At 44.6% G+C, this 21,730-nt stretch overlaps 1 protein-coding gene across 1 annotated transcript in view; it reads left to right on the forward strand.

Annotated features, from left to right (window-relative positions):
- The window catches only part of FOCAD (focadhesin), a 262,856-nt gene that overhangs the window by 197,362 nt on the left and 43,764 nt on the right, over positions 1-21,730 (forward strand). The window contains exons 25-30 of the mRNA XM_036434175.2: positions 1,579-1,687; positions 4,628-4,744; positions 7,209-7,447; positions 11,548-11,637; positions 18,834-18,981; positions 20,992-21,111. Of these exons, the coding sequence (XP_036290068.1) occupies positions 1,579-1,687; positions 4,628-4,744; positions 7,209-7,447; positions 11,548-11,637; positions 18,834-18,981; positions 20,992-21,111 (823 nt within the window). The remainder of the gene's footprint in view (positions 1-1,578; positions 1,688-4,627; positions 4,745-7,208; positions 7,448-11,547; positions 11,638-18,833; positions 18,982-20,991; positions 21,112-21,730) is intronic.

The following is a 21,730-nucleotide window of genomic DNA, read 5'->3' on the forward strand; positions in this document are numbered from 1 at the left end:
TGAGTTTCTGCAGAGCCAGTTGTAGATTTTCACCTGGCCAGCTCCTCCATGAATTTGCTTCACTAAACACACATGTAGTGTCTTCTCTCCATCGCTCACTGCGCGAGGCGAGAAGGAAATCCATAGGTGCCCGTGTACCTGTGAGAGATGGAGAGCTTGGCCTACGCATGCACTGTGCAACTGTGGGCTAGTTTGTTTTTATTCCAAGATTAATGTCCCAATTTGCATTTAATCTATAACAGAAGGTCTAATTAGCGGTGGCTTTAAATATGGTTTTTTTCCATTTTATAAGAAATAATACATGCAGGAACGTCAAGAGCAGTGAAACTTTTGAAATAAAATTATGTTGGGCACTGTTTTAAAACCAAGGCTAAATTCTCTTTCAGAATTTCAGTGTTAAACAGACTATTTATTTTTTTTATTTTTGCCCTGGCCAGTGTGGCTCAGTTAGCTGAATATCTTCCCATGCACCACAAGGTCACTGATTGGATTCCCAGTCAGAACACATGCCCAGGTTTCAGACTCCATCCCCAGTGAGGGGTGGGCAGGAGGCAGCGGATCCATGTTTCTCACATCAACGTTTCTCTCTCCCTCTCCTTTCCTCTCTCTGTAAAAAAAAAAAAATAAATAAATAAATAAATAATAAAATTTAAAAAAACAAGGAAAAAAGATACTTTTTTATGTTATCTTGTATGCTATTCTCATTTTAAAAGATGTGGTACCCTATTTCTGGTGACCATCAAAGTTATTCTACAGGGTGATGCATGTACTACTACTATATGTAATACTTTAAACAATAAAAAATAATAATAAAAAAAGAAGAGGGATAATAACGGCTGAGGGAAGATGCTGGTTGGCCGAGCTGCGGGAAGGTGTGCTGTCTGGCTCCACACACCCGTGCTCAGGCGCCAGACCCACCTCGCTCTGCCGGGCTCATTTGCACAACTGCCCTGTTTCCAGAACACGTTGATGCATTTATATTGGCCAAAGGTGACGGAAGAAGATCGCTTAGAAAATGTAACGTCAAGTGACAAAAATAAACATTTTAGGAAGAAGTTAGGTATGATGAGCTTGTATTTTTTTTTTAATTTTTATTAATCCTCATTCGAGGATCTATTTCCATTGATTTTTAGAGAGAGGAAAGGAAAGGAAGAGACAGAGAGAAACATGGATGTCAGGGAGGCACTTCCATTGGATGCCTTCCGCACGCACCCCGACTAGGGCCTGCAACCAAGGTACATGCCCTTGACCAGAGTTGAACCCAGGACCCTCCAGTCCACAGGCCAGCGCTCTATCCACTGAGCCAAACCAGCCAAGGCGAGCTTGGATTTTTAAGTTACAAAAAAAAAAAAAAAAAAAAAAAGCCCGATGACCACACATCTGTCAGAAGAGTTGCAGGTCGGCACTGGTGTCGGGAGGGAGGAGGCTGCTGGCCTGGGGAACAAGCCCACCTGCTTGTGAGGCTCCGTGAAGGAGCGGGGTGCTCTCTGCCTGCCTCTGCCCTCCCTGTAACAGCACCTCCTCCCCTCCCGGCTAACCCCCCAAACCCTCTCTGGGAATGCTCTTCTCCTCACACAGGGAGAGCCCCGTGGTGAAAGGCAACGCGCTGTTGGCCCTAAGCAGCCTTGCTGTCGTCGTATCCAAACACGAAGCCAGCCTCTGCGCGGACGGCGAAGGCATCCCGGAGGTGAGTCGGGTGATCTGAGCCAGGGGGCTGTGCTGTGTCACAGCTGGAAAGTGAGCCGTCTCCGGAAGCCGGCTCTGAATTCATGAGGTTAGAGTCTGTCTGTCTGAGGCGCCAAATCTTTCCAGCTGACGGGCCTTAACCCCGGGAGCTCTAGGGCCTCTACGACACTTTTCTTGACAGTTTCCTCCCTCCCAGGTAAGCGGTCATTTCAATTTGAAGGGACCAATTTTATGCAACGGGGCTTGTCTTTTTGTGATGACATCAGTGGTAGCCAGCCTTAGGAGGTTAACCAGGCTTACTGAAAGGGAACAATGCTGTCAAAAAATGATAAATAAGCAGTGTTTACTGACTGAGAAAAAAAAAAATCATACTTTGCATCTTAATTGTAGATGTCAATGGCAAAGTGCCTGTTCATTTTTGCAAGGCATTTATTTCTTAATTAAACATGTGGCGAGCTGGTCAGTGTTCATTCCCGATGTACTTTTTCAGATAATTTATATCTGTCAAAATAAAAAGGCACGGGTACATTCTTCCTAGAAGCCCTATTATCTAGGAGCCATTAGTATCTGGAGACAACATAGCCAGGGGGTTAAAAACGGCCTTTGAAGTAGGAGAGTCCGTCATTTAAATCCTTACACTTGTACTTGCTGGCTCTGTGGTGTGCCATTGCTGACGTCCCTTTTGGGGCCTATTTCTCCATCTATAAGATGGGGATAACGATACTAATCAGGTGGGATTATTGAAGGATTAAATGAATTAATAGACAAAAAACATAATGCTTAGTTGATACTAACCTCTCAGTACTAGTCCTCATTCGCATAAGCATATACTGCATCACTTCTTGCTGCAAAAACAGAGTGTATTCTGTGTTATTCAGCCTGTGTCTGTCCCCACAGAATGTCTTACAGGCCATCTATATTGTTTTTTAGTAAGTGCTCAGAGAGGCTACACAACTTTCCTGAGGTGACACAGCAGTTGGCACTACCAGGATTTGAACCCAGACAGTCTGTTATTAACTGCTAAGCCAGCCTGTTCTGTTGTTTTGTTTTGTTTTGTTTTGTTTTGTGTTATGGTGAAGTTTTTTGGTCGCAAGTAAAGAAAATGGCTCTCGTTTAAAGGAGGAACTAGATAAGGAATCTAGAAGCCAATGGGATTGAAGGCAGAGCTTAAAAATTAGGTTTTGGGAAGAACAGTAACCAAGGCAACCTGGGGAGTCCAGACACAGGTACTGATGAGCCATCTCAGCTGGGATGGATAATCCAGTCATTTGCTGCCTTTGCATCACTCACTGAAGATTCAGAGTCCCATGGGTCCCCAGCCTACACTTGGGTAGCGTAGGACAGGTAGGTAGATTGAGCATTTAATCAAGCTTCAGATCCTGGAGGAGGGGATTTCCCAAAGGATGCTATTACCATAAGACAGTAGATGCCATGTGGCAAAAGCTACCATGTGTATTACATGTGAGAAAGAGTAACGTATCAGAGTTATTGTATGAAGGACAAAATGTAAGAGTAATTACTTACTCTATGAAAATTTAACTTTAAACCGAGAAACTTATTTTAATGATGAGAAAGTTAAATTTTTAAAGAGAGGAATTGTTTCATACCCTTTAAAAAGAGCCATTGCAGTTGTACTAGTAATTTAGTAATAAGTGGGGGGTATAGCTCAGAGTTTGAATGCCAGAACCTCTTATTCTTCTTTATCCCCCCTACCCTCCTTTTGTTCTGCACTGTAACACACAATACACAGAACACTGAGAGGCCACACAACCCAGAGGTGGGGCTTTGCTTTTGTTCTTGATGACCTTGACTTTGGCTGTTACTCAGTACACACTCAAGACCTCCTTATTTGATTAAATTTGAAGTTTTCAAACTTAATCTAAGTCTGCATATGACCAATAGCTAAAGAGCTTAAAAAGGCAGTCTTATTTGATTCAAGGAATTAATTCCAAGAGATACTTAACACTGCATTGACCTTTATAGTTTACACTAGAAGTCCATTGCATGCTATTCATGCAATAATAGGCCTTCCTTCCCCTAGCTTCACTCCCGGGCACCCAGGAGCCTGCAAGTCCCCACTCCTGGGCTGCCTGGGAGCCACCAAGTCCTGGTTCCCAGCCGGAGCACACTCCTGTAGCTCCCTCTGCCCTCATAGCAGGTGTCCTGCCCAGCAGCTCCGTGCCTGCATATGCAAAGTAACCCTCCATCTTTGGTGGGTTAATTTGCATACTCCCTCCTGATTGGCTATGGGCATAGCGGAGGTATGGTCAATTTACATGTTTGTCTATGATTAGGTAAGATGACCTGAATATACCATGTGAGTTAATGAATTCTTTTGACTTCCAGGGTCATGAATGATTTTTAAAGCCATGTTCACTTTCTAATGAGTTGAGTTTTATTTTTATTTTTTTTTACGATTCTCTTTCCTTTTCCAAACTGAAAATCAATTATGCTTTTATGACTGATTAGCTAGGAAAATGTTGTGATGTTTCTTGAATGATAAATATATGGTGATAGCAGATAAATGCTAGTGATGGCGATCGTGTAAGCTGCTTTATTGCCTCCTTTGTGAAATGACAAGTCATAGAACTGAGAAATTTTGAGTTGCTTCCTCTGCACATCTCTCCCTTGAACCTCCACATTATCCTCACTGAACCTGGGAGAGCTCTGAGGAGCTCTGGGATATGCTGTTTCGCAGCCCCATCCTCTCACTTGTGTTAAGTCCTGTATAAAAGGTCAGTATGCCTGGTGGGGGGCACAGGTGAGCATGTGTGCTTGTCAAATACCCGCTCACCTCCTGCAGTCCTGGCAGGCGAAGTTGACTTTTTGACAATACCATGCCTTTCTTTAACACAAAAGAGGGCTATTCCCTGAACCTAGAAATAATGTTCGGGTTTTCTGTTATCATTTCATATCATTTCATGTGTTTCTCCATCTACAGGTTCAACCGAATTTCATCTCCATGAAAGACTGGGTTTCCATGGTGGTTGACACTCTCCTGGTCATTGTGGATAGCCATTACCAACCCAGAGGACAGCTTTTCTGCTCGTTTTACTATGTAAGTCCGAGAGATGAAAAGTGATTCGCAAACTCAAGGGATGTCTCTTCTCATCTCAGTCATTCACATGAAACCCATGATGTCATGTGATGATTCTTAGATATACATTAGAATCACAATGGGAATTGTAAAAATATATGTATATTTGTGTATATATATTATATACATATATAATTTAAACAAGAAACACTGATGTGTAGGCCTTACCTCTGACCTACCTGCTCAGGGATAGGCTCTGGGTTTCAGCACTTTGAATTTCTGGGCTATTCTAACATGTAGTCAGAGTCAAGAGCTCCAGTTTTAGTAAAATAAACACTGGCTGCAGACGGAACCCCTGAGTTTCTTGTCATAGTTTTTTTTGTTTCCATTTCAGGGTATGTAAGTTTGGGCAGTTCACTTTATCTCTTGTTTCGCTGTCTATAAAATGAGGTGATTGAGCAATGTTATCAGTAGTGATTGGAGCCCTCGCTTCATCCCTTATTGATTCTTGTTACCGTTGACCTGACACTTAACCCATCATCTTCTTTTTTCTTATCTGTAAAATGAAGTAAAAACTAATGCTCTGCCAACTTTAAAAAAAAAAAAAGTGAGGATGAAATTATATCGTTTATGGGAAAATATTTTGAAATACTTTCTAAATACAAAGTCATATTGTTGATCCTAGGCACCTTCTCTTTCTTCAAGAAGGCGCCTAGGATCAACAATACATCCTGAGATCTGAAGCGAAGTGAAAACACACTTTTTTTTTTGTTTGGCTTTCTTTTCCCCTTTATTGGCGGTAGTGGGCGCTTTATTTCCGCATCTGCGTGGAATTGTTTTGGTCCTGCCTTATCACTCTCCAGTGCTCAGGGAATTACAGTGATCGTGGGGCAATCAGCTGAGCAGCAGAGGATTAGCGTTGATTTGAATAAAAATATAGTGCAGGTCCCGATCAGCTGCTAAGATCGCAAATGTAGCCTCCAACTCCACTGCCGGAGGTCTCCTCTCTGTGCCTCTGCCCCGCCCCCGGGGCGGACCTGGTATGTATGCACCTGGGGCTCCGGGTCTGGAAGTAAAGTTTGAACTATACTTGAGGACAAAGCGAGGATATGCAGAATTAAATTGGAAGGTAGACTTTGCTCACAGCAGTACTTTCTTTGCGATGATTTGTTTTCTGCTGAACGTGTTCTGGTTCCTTAATGGTGGATGAGTGTTTTCTTAGCTTATGCTGAGGTCTCTGCACTAGCTCCCTGGTTCAATGTTGGGCAGGACACACAGCCTATAGATATCTAATACTGCTATGTAGTTCCCACAAACCAATGACAATAGTCTCTTTACTAGCTAGGTCAGGATTGCCTCTGACCTTCGTGATTTTTGCATTGTTATACTTTTTCAAAGAAAGCCCTGTTTCAGAAGTCACTTTTTTATTTTATTTTCAGGGACCTAGGGGCTGGCTCATTTTGACTAGTAGTATCCTTACAGCAGTGCTGTGTTAACCAGAAGAACGTCTTAGCACATGCCTGATTCTTATCCTTAAAGTACTAAAGCTTAGAGAGCAAGTGAGGAAAGTATCAAAACCTTTTTTCATGTGCTTGGACAACAAGAGACAGCACGGCCTTTAGGACGCGCGTGAACATTTGAAGTGGATAATGGGGAGGAGTGGTCAGCGGACTTCCCACTCGAGACACGTTGACAAGCGTGAGTGACGTCTGGTGGCGCCTCCGGCTGAGGCTCCAGGAGAAGCTGTTCGAATGCAGCTGCTCTGTCAGGACATGGGGGCTGCTCCTCGCTTCTTTCCCAGTAATTGCATATAGGGAGGTGCATATAGAGCTCTCCATTTCATTTTCAATAGCTGGTTATTGCTTTGTAACCAGAGGCTTTTAGGATTTCAACTTCCTTTTTAATTAAAAGGAATTAGCCCCCTGTAGGAAATAATCCAGCTACTGGGAAGCATTCCCACCGAAGATTTTGGGAGATCTGCCAACAGATCCCTGCACTGCATTTGCACTTGTCCCCCCCCCCCATGCTGAACTTGAACCGGCCCCACCCCCACCCCTCTTCGGCTCTCCTGGAAAACACTGGCTTTCTGGACGTTTTATAACACGGCTGGGAGGGTTCTCTGAGCCTGGATAGCTAGCTTCCCTTTGGGTATTCCGTTATATACACATGTGGGCTTCCAACCTGAAATTGTCCCAGGCTTTCTAGTGAGGGAACTCACACCCGTTCAAACGAGACACTTAGAATTTGGTTCCTCACATTTAAAAGGATGCGATCAGTTAGCGGACCATTTAGCAGCCAGCTGTGTCGGGAGGAGTGAAAACGTGACCTTGTACACAAAAACGGTTTTTTGAATTGCTTGTTCACTTGGCAGGAACGGGTCGGAGGGAAGCCCGTATTGTTGCAGAGTGCCTGTGTGACAGGTATGTTTCCTCCGTGTTTCAAACAAAAGGCCAACCCCCTATTTTCTCTCTCCCGCGCGTCCTAGAAATCCTATTCCGGGGAGAGCACAGCGAGTGCCATCGCCCGCTCGGCGGCCGCTTCGGCTTTGTCTCTGCTTGTGCCAGTTTTCATTATCTCCCGCAAAGAGAAGGTGGAGGAAATCCTGACCATGCTGACTGCCAGGTTACCTGGGAAACCGAGCGCTGATGAGTCTCAAGCCGTGCAAATCCACATGGGCCTCGCTCTGGGGATGTTTCTCTCGCGCTTGTGCGAGGAGAAGCTCAGGTACGGTGGGGAACATTTCTCTTTGTGGTGCCGGTGGAGGATGTCATTCACACCCACACACACACACACACACACACATGCACACGCACACGCACACGGGTGCTGGATCTGAGCAGTGCGTGCTTGCTGAACTTTCTGAGCTGGCATGTCAGCCACGTGTTCTGCTTTATGAGTGAATTTGTCTTTCTAAATTCCATCACATAGATATTAACGTGTTTTTAAGAGCTGCTCTTATTAAAGTAATTGGTTACTGGAATGTCATTTCATGTTTAGACAAAAGCCCTGAATACACCTGTGTGATAGAAGTGAGGAAATGTCTAATCTACGGTGCTATAAAGAAAAGCTGCCTTTTTCCCCGGTTTATAGCTGAGCGATGATTGCTGATCCTTTATGGATATCGCTGTAACGTGGAAGGAAAGGATCCGGGTGTCCCTTGTGCCTGAGGGTGCAGGGATCCTTGAATCACCCGAGAACTGCATGTACCCATATACCCAGTGTTAAGTGTTGCTTTTATCCTGGGCCCTGGCTACAGTTTTATAATCCTTAAGGAGTCTTAATCTGCGCATATTATACTGTGTGGTTTATTCCCTTTGATTGCTCGGTTTTTGGCCTGCTAGCTTTATCCGTGAATGGAGCTAATGAACTGTCAAAGAGCCAGGTGGAAAATTCCACTAGATGGGGAAATCTTCCTGTTTGTGAATCTAGTTTTGTTGTTCATTTTATATTTTATAACAAATCTTAGAATTTTATATATATAAAAGTGCGAGCAGACAGGGCGGAAGGCAGCCTGGGCACCAGAGCGATGCTTTAGCTGAATCGCCGTGGGTATATATATATATATATATATATATATATATATATATATATATATAATTATTGTAGTGTGTTACAGCATGAATATTTCGATGTCCCTGACTTGAAATGTAGCCCATTTGCCAGCACTGGGAGAGAGGGAGAGACACCCTGTGTGCTGTTAGCTGTTGTTAAACTTTCCTGTCTGTCCAAAGGCAGGAAATGGTCTTGATGTAGAGAAACTAGATGACATGATGTGATACTCAGATTTCAGTTTAAAACCAGTGGTTAAGTTTCCATTTGTAATTCACAGCTTGGTGCACATACCAATATAGGAAACCTTTATGAAAATTGCCGTTGATCTGGGGAAATGCCATATTTCAGATCATCATTTTCAGCTCTTGGAAAGGTCTGTCAGACGATTGGGAGGAGTTGGCTTGGTCTTTGTGATCATACATGAAACGTTTCCAGAGTACTCGTTTTGCTCTCCTCACCCGTGTTAGTCTATGTAGGCCTGGCTCTGGACATGAACAAATCGCTGCCTTCTGCATGTGGTTGACTGTTAACATGTGTGTGTGTGTGTGTGTGTGTGTGTGTGTGTGTGTGTGACGGGCACTAAATATGTTCAAAGAGTTAAAACTTAAAAGTGGCTTTTCCCTCCTTTGCTACTCTGCAACGAATGGCAGCTCTTCTCCATCGGTGTTCCTGCTCTTTCTTCAAGATCTTCTCAAGCAGCAAGCTTTGCAACTAACACTGAGCCGTGGCAGCTTCATTCCAAGCGGCTCCTGTCATCCTCTCCTGGCCCGGCTCCCTTTCCCATTAGATTTCGATGAGCTGCTGCTGGTGCTCGGGCTTGACAGGCTTGTTTCTGTGGATCGTTTAATCACACTACCCGGAGAAACCCACGGTGATTCAGCTAAAGCATCGCTCTGGGGCCCAGGCTGCCTCCCACCCTGTCTGCTTGCACTTGACTTTGCACCTGCAGGAACCTCTGGGGCAGGGCCTCAGGAGGCTCTTCCCATGGCCCAGTGCCCTCCCAGAAGCTGCACATTTTAATGTGGCTTTAATGATCCTGTGTGATAGCATCCTCCTTTTGGCTGGTGTCTCAGTACTGCAGCCCATGTAACTGCTCATGGCTCCCTCCTTCCTGATTTCTGAGCAGAGGAATCGGGAATATATGCCTTCGGTACTAAAACATATTTTGCTAGATAGTGACAATGTCATCAGATACTGACATTTTCGGAGGAAAGTTTCCATTTTTCAGTAATGAGGCAAATGTTTTGAGGGCATTTGACTGACTAGTTGATAGCGTTAAAGAGGTGACCCAAAGCAGTCCCTCAGGACAAGGTGCTGGTCCCAAGAATGAAAAGTCACCTTGGAAAAGAGAATGGGCAGTCGATACATTTTTTTTGGTCAAGCGTATGGACAAGTCACCTGAATTTACATTCTGGCCTAGAATTTATTCAGGAAAGCGTATTATTTCAAAGCTTGCTTCCATCATGACTCCCAGAGGATATAGCACTCAGCATTTGTTTAGCATATTTAAGTATATTTTACTCCAGAGAACAACTATAATAGGACTTACCGTATTTTCCGGCGTATAAGACGGCACTGTGTTCTAGTAAAAAGCCTGCTCAGATCGGCCAGAGTCAGAGAGGCGGTCTATTAAAAAAATAACTGGTGTTGCCTCGGAAGTGGGGGGTAGTCTTATACAGCGAATATAGGCCTAAACCTGTGTTTTAACTGTAAAATTAGGGGGTCGTCTTATACGCCAGAAAATACGGTACTTAGTTAAAGCTATTAAGTGTGTGTGTGTGTGTGCGTGCGTGCTCATTGCAAAATCTAATCCTTCACCTCGAGCAAAACCACTGCCTGCAGTCCTGGTGAGGACACAGGCAGGGCTCTGCGCCGGGCTCCCAGCTGCGTCCCCGGCAGGCAGAGGCAGTGGGACCAGACCTGACATGTGGGACCCTGATAATCAGGTGTCGGTGATAAAGCCCACGCTCTGCCAGGAAACACTACCTTTTCTGTTTATTTTACTGTGCAAGCCATAGTGTTCACCACGGCAGTGACAAAATCGCATCAGTTACTGCAGATAGGAACATGGAGAGCTGGTGTCCATACCCCACCACCACCACCTTTTAAAAAGGTGTAACTAAAGGAATAGAACTTATAACCTCCACAATCGAGACATGAAACCAAAAGTAAATCTTTGCATGAAAGAGACTGAGAACCATTATTGAAAAATAGGAGCTTCATGGGTTTATTAAATATTCTGACGACAACCCCTTTAGGCTCTTAGAAATACATACCTTGTTTGGAATTCTGACTTTGGTTTTTATTTATTTATTTATTTATTTTAGTGATGTAAGATTTTAATAGACAAAATTTGTGACAACATGATGGCCTAGGGCAGTGATCGGCAAACTCATTAGTCAGCAGAGCCAAATATCAACAGTACAGCAGTATAACGATTGACATTTCTTTTGAGAGCCAAATTTTTTTAACTTAAACTTCTTCTAATATCACTTCTTCAAAATAGACTCGCCCAGGCCGTGGAATTTTGTGGAAGAGCCACAGTCAAGGGGCCAAAGAGCCGTATGTGGCTTCAGAGCCACAGTTTGCCAGCCACGGACCTAGGGAGTATTATACTCTAAGTGAAATAAAGAAAGACAAATGCCATATGATTTCACTTCTCTGTGGAATCTAAAGAAAATGAACAAACAAAGCAGAAAAGGACTCACGGAAGCAGAGAATAAACTGATTGTTACTAGAGGGAGTAGGGGGATGGATGAAAATGGTGAAGGGAAGTAAGAGCTACCAAATTCCAGCTACAGATAAATGTTATAGGGATGTGCACAGGACAGAGAATACAGTCACTTATATGGTAATAAGTGTGCATAGTGGAAGATGATTATAGACTTACCGTAGTGATCACATATTAAGGTTTATAAATGTAGAATCACTATGGTATTCATCTGAAACTAATATAATATTCTATGGTGACTATACTTCAATTATAAAAGAGTTTTAATGAGCTGAGAAAATGCAAAAGTGGCAGTGTTTATTGATTTGCAAATAATTACAATGTTCAGAAACCCAATTATTGAATAAATTCTCTGACTCAGTTTCTCTATCTACAAAATAAATACATATGAATCATCAATAGTATTGATTGTTACTTTAATGTTTTTTAAAGTAAACACATTATCAGTGAAATATTGAGAGCAAAATATTGTATAGTAAAATATTATTTGGGACAGTTGAGTGACTTTAAATGACTCGTTTTCCCCGGCGCCTTTCCCTAGTGACATTTCTGGCCACCAGATGAACCTCCTGCTGATGAAGTCCTTGGATGCCCTGGAGAACTGCTGCTTTGACCCTCATCTTGAGCACAAGTATGTGGATCCCATGTCCTCTCTAGCAGGTGCTTAGAGACTAGTTTTTTCTCTGCCATAAATTTTATATCCTACAGTGAAATATTTGTAGGGCCTGATCTGTAATTCCTTTGCAAAAGATTCTTAGCAATTACCAGAGATCTGTAATTGGAGTGTTCTTGTTCTGAAAGCAGTGCTTCGGCAACCGTTGGCTTCAGTGCGAAGCAGCACATGTCGTTCTGTGGCTGTCGTTAAGTCACTAATACCTTCGCTCTGGCTCGTACATCCCCCGTCACACCTATATCTGGAGGCTCGTGTGCATAAGTCAATCTTTTTAAAGAAATTTTTTTTAATTTGGACTGAAAGAATCTTAGACCCATGATTTAGCTTTTCCTGTGGCATCCAATGGCTGAGGAATAAAAATGGAAACAATACAGGTTACCCCAGGGTTTCCCAGCTCCTCAATGTTTATGGGTCCATTTTTGCCCCACAGACCTCATGATTTTTGTCCATTTAACTGAATATTTTAAAATGTAAATTCATTTTCTCATTGCCATTATGAAAGAGAGCAAAATGAAAAGGTGTAATCAGAAAAGAATGCCTCGAAAACCAGCGTTAAACATACTCATTTAGTGAGACACTTAGTGTTTCCATTAGCCTCTGTGATCTGTGTGTGTGTGGTGGTGGTGGTGGGGGATATGTGGTTTCCTTAGGCTCACTGGAGTATGACATGTTGAGGACTACATTGTACCTTTTTGTACTTATGCATGTCTTAGAACCTCATGTGTGGATCCTCTGGGGTTTGTTATTACTTAGAAACTCAACAGATTATAGGCACTAACCCCCAATGTATGAATTCATTTACTCTTTGCTGAATGGGCATTTAAATCAGGGTTTGCATTTCTGGCCTTTAGGAACTTACAATCTAAAAATACATTTGTACTATCTAGCCTGTTTGTTCAAAGTGACAAAAAAGTAAATGGTAGAAGTAGCTTCATGTATCAAGTACTCATCATGAGTAAACAAAACCAAGTGTTCACGTAGCAGGTGGTCATGGTGAGCCTTCTTTCGGACACAGGCTAAGGTTGGGTAAGAACTGTTTAATGGAAAGTATAGAGCCATGGAAGGTTGAGAGTTTTGAGCCTAAGCTGTGTATTAGTGATGGTGTCTTTTAAACCAAGGAGTAAGCTGGGATATATCTCTCTCTGTCTCTCTCTCTCTCTCTGTCTCTCTCTCTCTCTCTCTCTCTCTCTCTCTCTCTCTCTCTCTCTCTCTCTCTTGTCTTCTCTCTCCTCTCTCCTCTCTCCCTCTTCCCCAGCTCCCCTCTCTCTCTTCTTTCTTCTCTCTGCCTTCCCCCTAAAGGTGTTTGTCATAGCTTGGGGGAAATTTTATGATTAAGATGCTCCAAAATTTCAGCCAGTTGAAACTACCAAGAATGACTTTCAAGTATTATAGTCATTACTTTCCAGGAAGTTTGTTTGAAAGTAAGGAGGACCACAGGGAGAGCGGAATTACCCACAATATGGGTCTTTACACGTGTACGAACTAAATAAGTCTAAGCGTATTTAACTTTGAAATGAACTTTTTATCTTAATAAGATTCTTATTTCTTTACTCATAACCTTCTTTCTTGATTCTTACCTTTTAACTATTTGTTTGAATTTGATTGAGCAGCTGCATTTGGGAGAGAAAGGATGGGCCTATTTAGGGGCTGGCCCTGCAGAGTGAGGTAGAATAGGGTCATCAGATACTGCCTGTTCATTTAGTAAGCCCTGGCTTGTCTTCAGGGCCCCAATGAGAAACCTAGGCCCTTCAGGGGACCCTCTCTTTATCCTCTCAAAACTCCCGTTATTCCTCGAGTTAATGAAGTTTAGCATTTTGTTATGTCTTAATGCTTTGTGGGTGGCAGTGCTTAGTATGTTGTTCCCTCTCTGGTTTGAGGTTTAATTATTACTTACTGAGTAGCCACAAATTGTGCGAGGCATTTTCACATCCCTTTCTCGTGTAATTAAGCCTTGATTACACCCTAAATGTTGACACTAAATTAGGGATCAGTTTCATTTTGGTTTACTGATGAAGAAAGTGAGTCTCAGATAGGAGCCTGGTTCAAGGTCACACAATGAGTGGCAGAGCTCAGAGAGGAACCCTAGGTTGTCTGACTTCAAAGTCCTTTTCCTCTCTCTTGGGTCGCACAACATTGAGAACATTTCAATAGAAAGAAATCTGGAGTATTATTCACAGTGAAAAAGAATGAAATCTTGCCGTTAGCAACAACATGGATGGCCCTAGAAGCATTATGCCATGTGAGATACATCAGACAGAGAAATACTGTATGGTTTCACATATGTGTGGAATCTAAAAAACCAAGCAAATGAGTAAACAAAACAGAAACAGACCCATCACCATACCGAGCTAGCTGATGGTTGCTAAAGGGGATGGGGAAATAAAATAAATATTTTTTAAAATAAAAAAAAGTAGTTTGACCCATAATGTACAATACTTATTCTTTTTCTCTGACATGTGGGTCTTGCTTGCCTTTTTTTCTCTTTTTTTTTTTTCTTTTTTTAAGTGTCTAACTAGTATCAGGCCTGAATGCCTGGCTCCTGGTGTAAAGTATCCTTCTGTCGAATGAGATTGCAGATGTCTAGGGCAGTCCTCCAGTGAAACGGTGGGAGCTTTACCAGGAGGTAGTTAATGGATCTGGGAGCATGCTACCTCAAGTGATAGAATTCACCCAGAGCGAATTCACCACGCTTCCTGGATTTAATGGACATGTCCCTGCTGAGAGAACCCAGCACCTGGGCAGGGCTGTGTTTGTGGTCCCATCACTTACATTTTGCTGCCATCTAGTGGTAATTATTGTGCCATTGCAGTCCTCACAGCCCTGATCATGCTATCCACCTAAGTATTGGGTAATTATTACTATCGAGCTTTCGCAAATATCATACTATTTGTGTAGCATTTTGTAAAGGGCAAAGTGCTATACGAATGTTAACTGTTTTTAGGACTAATTATTAGATGGACTAGTACTTAATCTGCAGGACAGCCTACAGCAAACTGAGGAATTGAAGATTCTTCTCTGGGTAATTTTAGAAAGTATACAGCCTTATATCTCAGTTGATGTGGCAACACACATATGAGAATTGCATAGCTTTTAAGTCACAAAATTTCTTTTTGATAGTGGTATTTTAATATACTCGGTTAAGACATTCAAATAAGTAATGTCAGAATAGAACATGTAATTTTAAAACTCAGACTGTCTTTATCATTTGTTAGTATTCTTTTCTTATTTTAACCCTCACCCAAGGATGTATTTTCATTGATTTTTAGAGAGAGAGAAATATAAAAAAGAGAAACATCGATCAGTTGCCACCCATACACGCCATGGCCATGACCAAGATCGAACCCACAGCCAATGTATGTGCCTGACCGAAATCAAACCCATAGCCTGTTGGTGTTGGGACAACTCTCCAAATAGCCAAGCACCTGGCCAGGGCTGTTAGTGTTCTCATACAAGATTCACGTTAGCAATTCCAAAACCTCCACTTTATACCTGATGTAGCTTGTTTTTATTGCATCTGTCTGATTTGGGGGGGTTGAGGGGGAGAGGTGGTGGTTGTTTTGTTGTTTATTAATCCTTGCCTGAGGATATTTTATTCCAGAAAGTAGAAGAGAGGGAGGGAGGGGAAGAGAGAAACGCTGCTGGGAGAGCTACACATCGAATAAGTGCCCCCAAACAGGAATCAAACCCAAGATCCTTCGGTGGGTAGGCCAAGACTCTAACCACTGAGCAACACCAGCCTGGGCATCTTTCTGAGGCACCAACACTGAACTCCTTTCTGTTTTCAATGTACAGAAAGATGGGAAAGCTACCTCTGCCCGTTGTTCCCGGTTTAGAGCTGGCAGACTCCTCAAAGGGAAGCTAGGATGAGGACAAGTGTAGAAATGCTGAGCTAAGCAGTTGGTGAATCTTTCAGACTGAGGACAAAAAGCAAACACATTAAAATATAGAAGATTTGGAAATGAGAAGGAAACATCAGGAATAAAGGTTTAGAACCACCTTCCTGGTGCATGCTGGGAAAAATGAGAAGAGGTGGAAGGAAACAATTTAGCAGGTGCACACACTCTAACATATTTACTGGCACATGTGTACATAGGTAGGTTACACATCATGTTAAATAATTACCACTGGAGCAATGAATAGAATCGTCATGAATGGGAACCTTGCCTAAGACTAATTACGCCGTGAGAACGTTTGGGTAAATGTGAACTAAAAGAGGGTCTCTTTTTTTTTTTGTACCCATCTGCCTGGGGATGGTAAAGCACGAGCCTCAGACCAGGGGAGAAGGGTTTTCCTGCACCCACAATAGCCCCAGAAGCAAGACTTAGATAACTACCTATTTATTGGAAAAGATGAACCCCAGTACTCAAGTGAGCTTTGAGAAGAATCCTTTTTCCACATGAACCTGATTTCATCTTCTTAAATTAGTCTGGCAGGAAATAGAAATCACGTTTTCCTGATTGAACCTTGGATGACATACTCCGTGAATTTTACAACTCGTAAAATTTGCCTCCAACTAAACAAAGGAACCTAGTCTTGGTTTTCTTTTGTTGTTGTTTTCCTTTCGGTAGCTCTCCTCCACTTCAGACACCCTTGAAACCGTGCATTTGCTCAGTTCCTGGTGTTCACGGGGTCTGAGCTGGATGCCTGTCCCACCCAGCAGTGTGCTGGGTGCACAGACATTGTGGTGAGAAAAACACAGAGAATGGAGCATGCAGGCTGGCAAATGAGGTGGATGGTAATTAAACAATCCCCCAAATAATCCTCATTCTGACGAGGATTTATAATTAAAATTGTCTGAAGTAAATTAGTACGGGGTGCGGTGGGAGAGTAGTAAAGAGGTCCCCTGCTGGGCCAGCGAAGGTGTCCCTGAGGAAGTCACATTTGAGATCTTGAGCAGAAGTAGCAATTACATAGTCAAAGAGGGAACAAAAGTCAGAATTTCCTAAGTGTTGATCACATTTTGTCTAGCTTTATCTTTGGTATAATTCTATCCAAATTGTATGTGCACCAGCATAGAAAGATAGCCAGGCCCAGCCAGCGTGGCTCTGGTGGCTGAGCGTCGACCTCTGAACCAGAAGGTCTCGGTTTGATCCCCAGTCGGAGCACACGCCCGGGTTGCAGGCTCAATACACAGCGTGGGGCGTGCAGGGAGCAGCTGGTCAGGGATTCTCACCATTGGTGTTTCTATCTCTCTCTCCCTCTCCCTTCCTCTCTGAAATCAATAGAAATATTTTTTTTTTTTTTAAAGGATAACCAGAAAAACTTTCCTTAGATTCTAAACGAGGAGAAGGACTTGAATCCACACTAATGGGAGCTGCCTCTCCTTCAAAAACGTGCTCTGTCCTGACAGCAGGCAGTTCGGGGTTCCATGCCGAGGCGGCTGCTTGGAAGAGCTTGATGCCGGTTGAGCTTGTTGATTTCACGTTAGCATGTCAGCGGCACCGGCATCTCTGCCATCTCTGATGGGTCACCCTGCAGCCGCTTCTTCACAGAGGATTTTCTCATGCCCAGGCTGTTAGGCAATGGAACCTAGAAACACCCACTTGAGCCATGTTCCTTTCCTGGCATCATGCAGGGGGCACCCAGAGGGGATGGGGTTTGGCGGATGGAACAGAAGGCTGGGAATTAAAAAACAAAACACAGCTGAAACCGGTTTGGCTCAGTGGATGGAGCATCGGTGTGCTGACTGAAGGGTCCGAGGCTCGATCCCGGTCAAGGGCATGTACCTTGTTTGCGGATACATCCCCGGTGGGAGGTGTGCAGGAGGCAGCTGGTCGATGTTTCTCTCTCATCAGTGTCTCTAGCTCTCTATCCCTCTCCCTTCCTCTCTGTAAAAACAAACAAACAATAAAATACATTTTTAAAATAAATTAATTTTTAAAAAAAATACAACACAACAACAAAAGCACCTTCTGGCTGCGCATGCTGGGAACACTCTGCGTGACATTGCGCAGACCATGTAGCATCCCCGGCCAGTGGGTGTCTTTTTCCGACACGGATGCTCTGTTTGCACAGAGGTGTTGGGGGAATAACGCACATGTTCATGAAATGACACGAAGGTCCTTGAGGCCAGCCCAGGAGTTTAGATGCCACGCTCCCTACTAGAGATCAAGCCCGCTACCCAGGCATGTGCCCTTGACCGGAATCAAACTGAGCAAAGTGGCATCGAGCACGGGCACAGAAATGGGGGTTCAGAGACGCGCCTGGAGCCGGTCTGCGGCAGCTGCCCGGGATGGGGGAAGAGGGGAGGGAGGGGAGGGAGGGGGAAGGCACGCCAGGCCCTAGCCAGGGCAGCCACTGGGACACTCGGCACCCCCTCCATTTGAAAAACAGCCATGAAGACAAAACATTTTCTTACAAAGCGAGAAACGGCCTCCAAGCTGCATTATCTTATCATACTGGCGAGGCGTTCCGGGAAGAGGATTTGTTTCTGTAAATGGGGATGCATTCTCTCCGGAGGACTCGGGCACAAAGAGCCCAGGGCCCCGATTGAATTGTCACTCGGGGTAACTTTTGACAAGCCTGTCATCTGTCCATTTTCTCCCCTGACCCAGTGGTCCTCCGAGAGATCAGAGGGGAGGCGAGGATTAGGTCATTGTGCGCAGGCGAGCACAGTTTCCCTGAGAAAGAAATTCCACTTGCTGGAGTTGACTAGGAAACACGGAGCACGGAGCAGGGGCCTGGTAACCGCTCCTGGCATTGGCCCGTCCTGCTGTTAGTCAGACCTCCTCAGCTCAGGTCCTCTCTCCTGTACAGTTCATCACAGTGCACACAAGGTGGGGGTGGGGGTGGGGATGGGGGTACCACAGCTCTCCTCTAGGAGCAGCGATAGCGCCGGCTTGTCTTCTGTGTATGCCTCCTCCTCCCCTCGCCATGGAATTTAAGTCCAACCATTTCATCCTTTTACATGTCTGTGTTTCTCCAGTGTGTGCACCGCCCTAGCCTGGGCCACGATCGCCGGTTTTGTGGTCAAGGTTGCCTTTGGAGGAGGGCGGGCATGTGCTTGTGGTGTTTCGTGGGACCCGCTCACAGAGCTGGCAGCAGGATTCGCATCCAGCCCTCTCCCCCCCAGCCTGTGGAGCCTGTAAACTCCCGGGAAAGGGGGAGAGCGGGTTCCTGTGGTTTTTAACAACCTTGTCCTTTTGGCTTCCAAGCACGGGCTGCATCCTGGGAGTGGGACTGGTCCTGTCCCTCATGAGCCACAGCGGCCAGACGGAGTCGCGCGTCCACGTGGCCGCGTCGCTGCGGAGGCTGTCCGCCCACCTGGACGGCAGCGGGAGCCAGAGCAGGACCTTCCAGGAGGTAGGAGGCGGGGTCCCAGGCCCCTTCCCCTTCCCGGCTTTGGCTCTCTTGTTGCCGCTGATTTTCTACTGGGCACGTTTTGGTGGCCCTGGAATTAAAGTCTTCCTCGACCTCATCTGGGATAAGGAGAACGAACGTCTGAGTGGCAAGCCTCCTCCAATAGATCATAAGGGTTTCAAATTGGGCAGCTGTTTAAATCGACTTGGACTTCCATGTGGCAGGTAAGATAAGAGCTGGGCGGGAATACAGACTCCCGAGTCAGCATCACCAGCAGGCACTCTCTGAGAAGCGCCGCGGTTTCTGGAGGGAGGTTGAATGGAGAGTGAGAATTAGGCCCCAGCCGATGGAACTTAAAAAAAAAAAAAAAAAAAAAAAAAAATGGCCAGGAAATAGCTTAAGAAAGTGCAGCTCGAAAGGCATTTGCTTTTTTAAATGTCAGCCAGCATGAACATCACTGAAGGGATTCCCTCCGCCACGTTAAATGAAGGGCTTTTTCTGTGACGGCACAGATACATGCAGACCTGCAGTTCACATGATGCCGCTTGCGTGTCAACCGTGGGGTGTGTGTCTGTCCTGCGTGGGTGAGGCTGGACCCTGTGCTTCACACCAGAGGGAGCAGGAGATGACCTCTTGGCCTGACCAGACTCCCCCCCACCCCCACCCCAGGCCGTGTCCCAGGTGGCAAGCTGTAAAGGCCACTGTGTCCCTGCGTGCCTCCTCCTTTCCTGTGTGGGGCTGGTTGACTGAGTCGGTGAATTTCTGGGCAGCACAGAAGGCTGAAGTTTTGTTCTCAGACATGCCCCACATTGCGAATTTTTTTTTAATATAATTTATTGATTTTAGAGAGGAAGGGAGAGGGAGAGAGAGATAGAAACATCAATGATGAGAGAGAATCATTGATTAGCCACCTCCTGCACGCCCCCTACTGGAGATCAAGCCCACTACCCAGGCATGTGCCCTTGACCGGAATCAAACTGGGACCCCTCAGTCCACAGGCTGACGCTCTGTCCATTGAGCTAGGGCCCCACATTGCTGAGCATGATTCAAAAGGATATATATTTTTTAAGCAAAAGGAGAAAATAAAATTTTGTCACCAGGAGCACTTTGGCTAATAGAGGAAAGCAAGGTTTTCCTATAATTGAGGCATTTGGCTGCTTGATGTTTTGATGTCTGAGGCCTTGGACACATGCTTTGTTTTTTTTCTCCCCTCATGTTTTATTAGCCAGTTTCTACCTTAGAAACCACTTATTCTTTTCCGGCAAATAAACCAGTGTGAAGACATGCACATTTCCACTTGGGCCTGAGAGAGATTCATCGTGGAACTGCAAGATAACAGGGAGGGGGTGATTAACTGTGATTTGCAAAAATTGAGGCTCAAATAGGTTGTTTGACTTCCCTGACGTGGCTTAGCCAATAAATGATCAATTTGGAACATACACCAGAGTATTCCGTATCTACTCCCAGTGTTTTTATTTGTATTCATTTATACACTCATGTATTCATTTAGTTACTAAATTATCGTACAGTGCTAGGAAGTAGGAGGTATTATCTCTATTTTATCTGACTGTTTATCTGACTCTAAAACCCTCAGTTGTGGTCCATTCTGCTCCATTGCCACTACGGGGGAAGCTTAATGCAGCCGTGTCTCCAGCCCTCTGCTGCTTGGCCTTGGATCAGACCTGTGGCACTCAGTGATGTCCACTGTGGTGAAAATCGGCTTCTGCCGCTTATGGATGGTGTGTCCTAAATTGGTGAGGGAGCTTCTTGGTTTTGAATGTCGCTCCCATCACTCGCTAGCTCTAAGTAGTTGAGCCCCAGCGTCCTTATCTATGGAGCAGGAATAATGACGCCCATCTCACAACATTGTTAGCAAATACAGGTGCCCGTCAGTGGGAGGCGTGCTTAAATCCAGTCCTTCCTGAGGAGACGTGTGACCCAATATTTGTGTCCACTAGACCTTGTTCTTTCCTTTTCCCTCGTGAAGAAACACTGTCCTGTCTTTTCTTCCAGGTGCTGGCCTACACCCTCAGCTGCGTGTGCACAGCGGCGTTCAGTGCCGGCGTCCTTGAGGCTGTGGAGGCCGAGGACACCATGAACAAGCTCCGCCTGTTGGTGGAGAGCAACCAGCAGGTTGGAAGGCGCGCCCGGATTCCTTCCCTCTGAGGGACCCAGGCTGCTGCTCAGCCCCGGTGCTGACTGACTCTGATGAGGGGAAATGGGACATTTTTCATGCCCAGAGCTGAGGAGCTTCTGATTATTCTCTTATCTCATAGCGATGGCCAACCATCACGGGTCTTTTTCTCTCATTCCTTATGTCCTCCTCTAGACTTTTTTTTTTTTTTTTGGTTGGAGAGAGTACATACCCTTTTCAAAATGAATACACAGAGGGCTCTGATAAGGTCAAACCTTAGCAAATGCAAAGCAAATAATACAGACTAAAAATTAAATGCCTGTAAATTAAATTAAATTCCGTTAGTTCCCTCTAAAATATTATTCAGCCTTAAAAAGAAAGAAAATCCTATGCTCCAACAGGGATGAATCTTGGAGGACATCATGCTAAGTGAAGTAGGCAATCACAAAAAGACGCATACTGTATGATTCTATGTATGTGAGGCACCTAGAGTCGTCACATTCATAGAGATAGAAAATAGAAGGGTGATTGCCAGGGGGAGGGGTGGGAGGATGAGGAGTTCTTTTTAATGGGTATAGAGTTTCAGTTTTGCAAAATAAAAAGAGTTCTGGAGATGGA

This window comes from Pipistrellus kuhlii, unplaced genomic scaffold (assembly GCF_014108245.1).
Source record: "Pipistrellus kuhlii isolate mPipKuh1 unplaced genomic scaffold, mPipKuh1.p scaffold_m20_p_12, whole genome shotgun sequence".
In the NCBI taxonomy this organism is placed as follows: Eukaryota; Metazoa; Chordata; class Mammalia; order Chiroptera; family Vespertilionidae; genus Pipistrellus; species Pipistrellus kuhlii.